General features: G+C 54.0%; 1 protein-coding gene across 1 annotated transcript in view; it reads left to right on the forward strand.

The window, feature by feature from the left end:
• mark2b (MAP/microtubule affinity-regulating kinase 2b) overlaps nt 1–2,500 on the forward strand; it is a 41,656-nt gene that overhangs the window by 24,836 nt on the left and 14,320 nt on the right. Inside the window, exons 9-13 of the mRNA XM_080544516.1 lie at nt 351–470; nt 702–801; nt 1,151–1,263; nt 1,943–2,069; nt 2,311–2,456. Coding sequence (XP_080400642.1) covers nt 351–470; nt 702–801; nt 1,151–1,263; nt 1,943–2,069; nt 2,311–2,456 — 606 coding nt within the window. The remainder of the gene's footprint in view (nt 1–350; nt 471–701; nt 802–1,150; nt 1,264–1,942; nt 2,070–2,310; nt 2,457–2,500) is intronic.

Here is a 2,500-nt window from a genome sequence, read left to right on the forward strand (position 1 = left end):
CGTTAGCCTAATCGACTAACCGGAAAAATAATCGCTAGATTAATCGTTAGAAAAATAGTCGTTTGGGACAGCCCTACTCTACACGCTGGTCTCTGGGTCCCTGAGAGAGTGTGTGACACAGAGAGAGAGACAGAGAGAGAGACTGAGTGAGTGAGTGTGTGTGAGTGCTGTATCATCTGTCTCTTCCTCTCCTGGCCTATCAAGAGGAGCTGAGAGAGAGTTCTACATGTCTACAGAGAGAGAGAGAGAGAGAGAGAGAGAGTCACAGAGAGAGAGAGTCACAGAGAGAGAGAGAGAGAGAGAGAGAGAGAGAGAGAGAGAGAGTCTCACTGCCTGTCCCCTGCCTGTAGGAGCTGAGGGAGCGTGTGCTGCGGGGGAAGTACAGGATCCCCTTCTACATGTCTACAGACTGTGAGAACCTCCTCAAGAAGTTCCTCATCCTCAACCCCTCCAAGAGAGGCAGCCTGGAGGTCAGTCACCTGTCCCCTCTGACCCCTCCCCTGTCCCCTCTGACCCCTCCCCTGTCCCGTCACCTGTCTATCAGCGCCTCGGATGTTAATCTGTTTTGTTCTCTTTCTATTCTTTGCTTTCTTCCCTCTCTCTCCTCCTCTCCTCTCCTCCTCTCCTCCTCTCCTCTCCTCCTCTCCTCTCTCCCCTCCTCTCCCCTCTCCTCCCCTCCTCTCCTCTCTTCCGCCCAGCAGCAGATCATGAAGGATCGTTGGATGAACGTCGGTCACGAGGAGGAGGAGCTAAAGCCTTACATCGAGCCCATGCCAGACTACAAAGACCCCAAGAGGACAGGTACACACACACACACACACCCACACACACACACACCCACACACCCACACACACACACTCACACACTCACACACTCACACACACACAAACACACACGCACACCCTCAAACACACACACACACAAACACACACCCTCACACGCACGCACACCCTCAAACACACTCACACAAACACACACACTCACACACACACACACTGGCAACCTGACACTCTGATACAGATGTTGTTGATCGCTTTGTTTGAGGCTATGTATGATTCGTAATACTATCTACTGTGTGTGTGTGTGTGTGTGTCTGTGTGTGTGTGTGTGTGTGTGTGTGTGTGTCTGTGTGTGTGTGTGTGTGTGTAGAAATCATGGTGCAGATGGGCTACTCAAATGAGGAGATCCAGGACTCGCTGGTCAACCAAAAATACAACGAGATCATGGCTACATACCTCCTACTGGACTTCAGGAACTCAGAGGTACACACGCTCTCACACACACACTCTCACACACACTCACACACACACACACACACACACACACACTCTCTCTCTCTCTCTCTCTCTCTCTCTCACACACACACACACACTCTCACACGCACTAAATGCCTGCTAAATGGCCATTTAAAAAAATGTATGTAATGTAAATGTACACATGCTCTCACACACACACACACAGACATGCACACAAACACACACACAACCACACACACACACACATTTTTATTTTTTATTTTTTTCAGATTTTATCCCCTTTTTCACCCAATTTGGTAGCCAATTGAACCCAACCTAGCATCCAATTATCCCCTGCCTATTGCGTAGGATCCGCCGCACGACCCTGTGGCCGGCAGTCCCAGAGGAGGCCGCCAGGCAGACTAGCTGACTGGCTCCTCGAGCCCAGCACCGTTATTCCGGCACCCAGGGGGCGGTGTTGCGCAACGGATCCTTGTCCGGAACTATTCCTATACCGCCCTCAGGAGCGGCCGCTCAATATGCCGCTCCCTGTGTGTGCCCCGGTCATATCCGGATCTGGCGAGCTGGGATTCGATCCCAGTCTCCGGTGGGCAGCTTGCACTAGTGGCCAGTGCTTAGACCGCTACACCACCGCGGGGCACACACACACATTGTTGACGTTATTCTTCTGCTCTCATCCTTTCAGCTGGAAGAGGGGGTCATCAAGCCCCGCCCAGGAAGTGACGTCGCAAACATTAACGCCTCCTCCCCTCCTCACAAGGTACAGCGCAGCGTATCGTCCAATCAGAAGCCTCGCCGAGCCACGGACCAAGGTGAGACGGGCGGAGGGGGACGAGGGAGGGAGGGGGAGGGAGGGATGGACAGAGTGTGGATTAAAGGAATAACCGTCTACTGTATCAGCTGAACTGTTGTGTGGACAACCTCGCAACCCCCCCCTCTCTCTCTCTCCCCCTTTCTCTCCCCCCCCCTCCTCTCTCTCTCTCCCCCTTTCTCTCTCCCCCCCTCCTCTCTCTCTCTCCCCCTTTCTCTCCACCCCCTCCACCCCTCCCCCAGGGTCGTCCTCCTATTCTAAGCGGGGGGGTCAGGGTGACAACAAGCACACAGCAGAGGATCCTGGGAGGAAGGGTTCGGGGGGCTCGGCCAAGGTGCCGGCCAGTCCCCTGGGCTCAGACCGCAAGAAGAGTACCACGCCTTCCACCGTGAGACACACACACACACACACACACACACACACACACACACA

The sequence above is a fragment of the Nansenia antarctica genome, assembly GCF_963989245.1.
Source record: "Nansenia antarctica genome assembly, chromosome: 13".
NCBI classification, from domain to species: Eukaryota; Metazoa; Chordata; class Actinopteri; order Argentiniformes; family Microstomatidae; genus Nansenia; species Nansenia antarctica.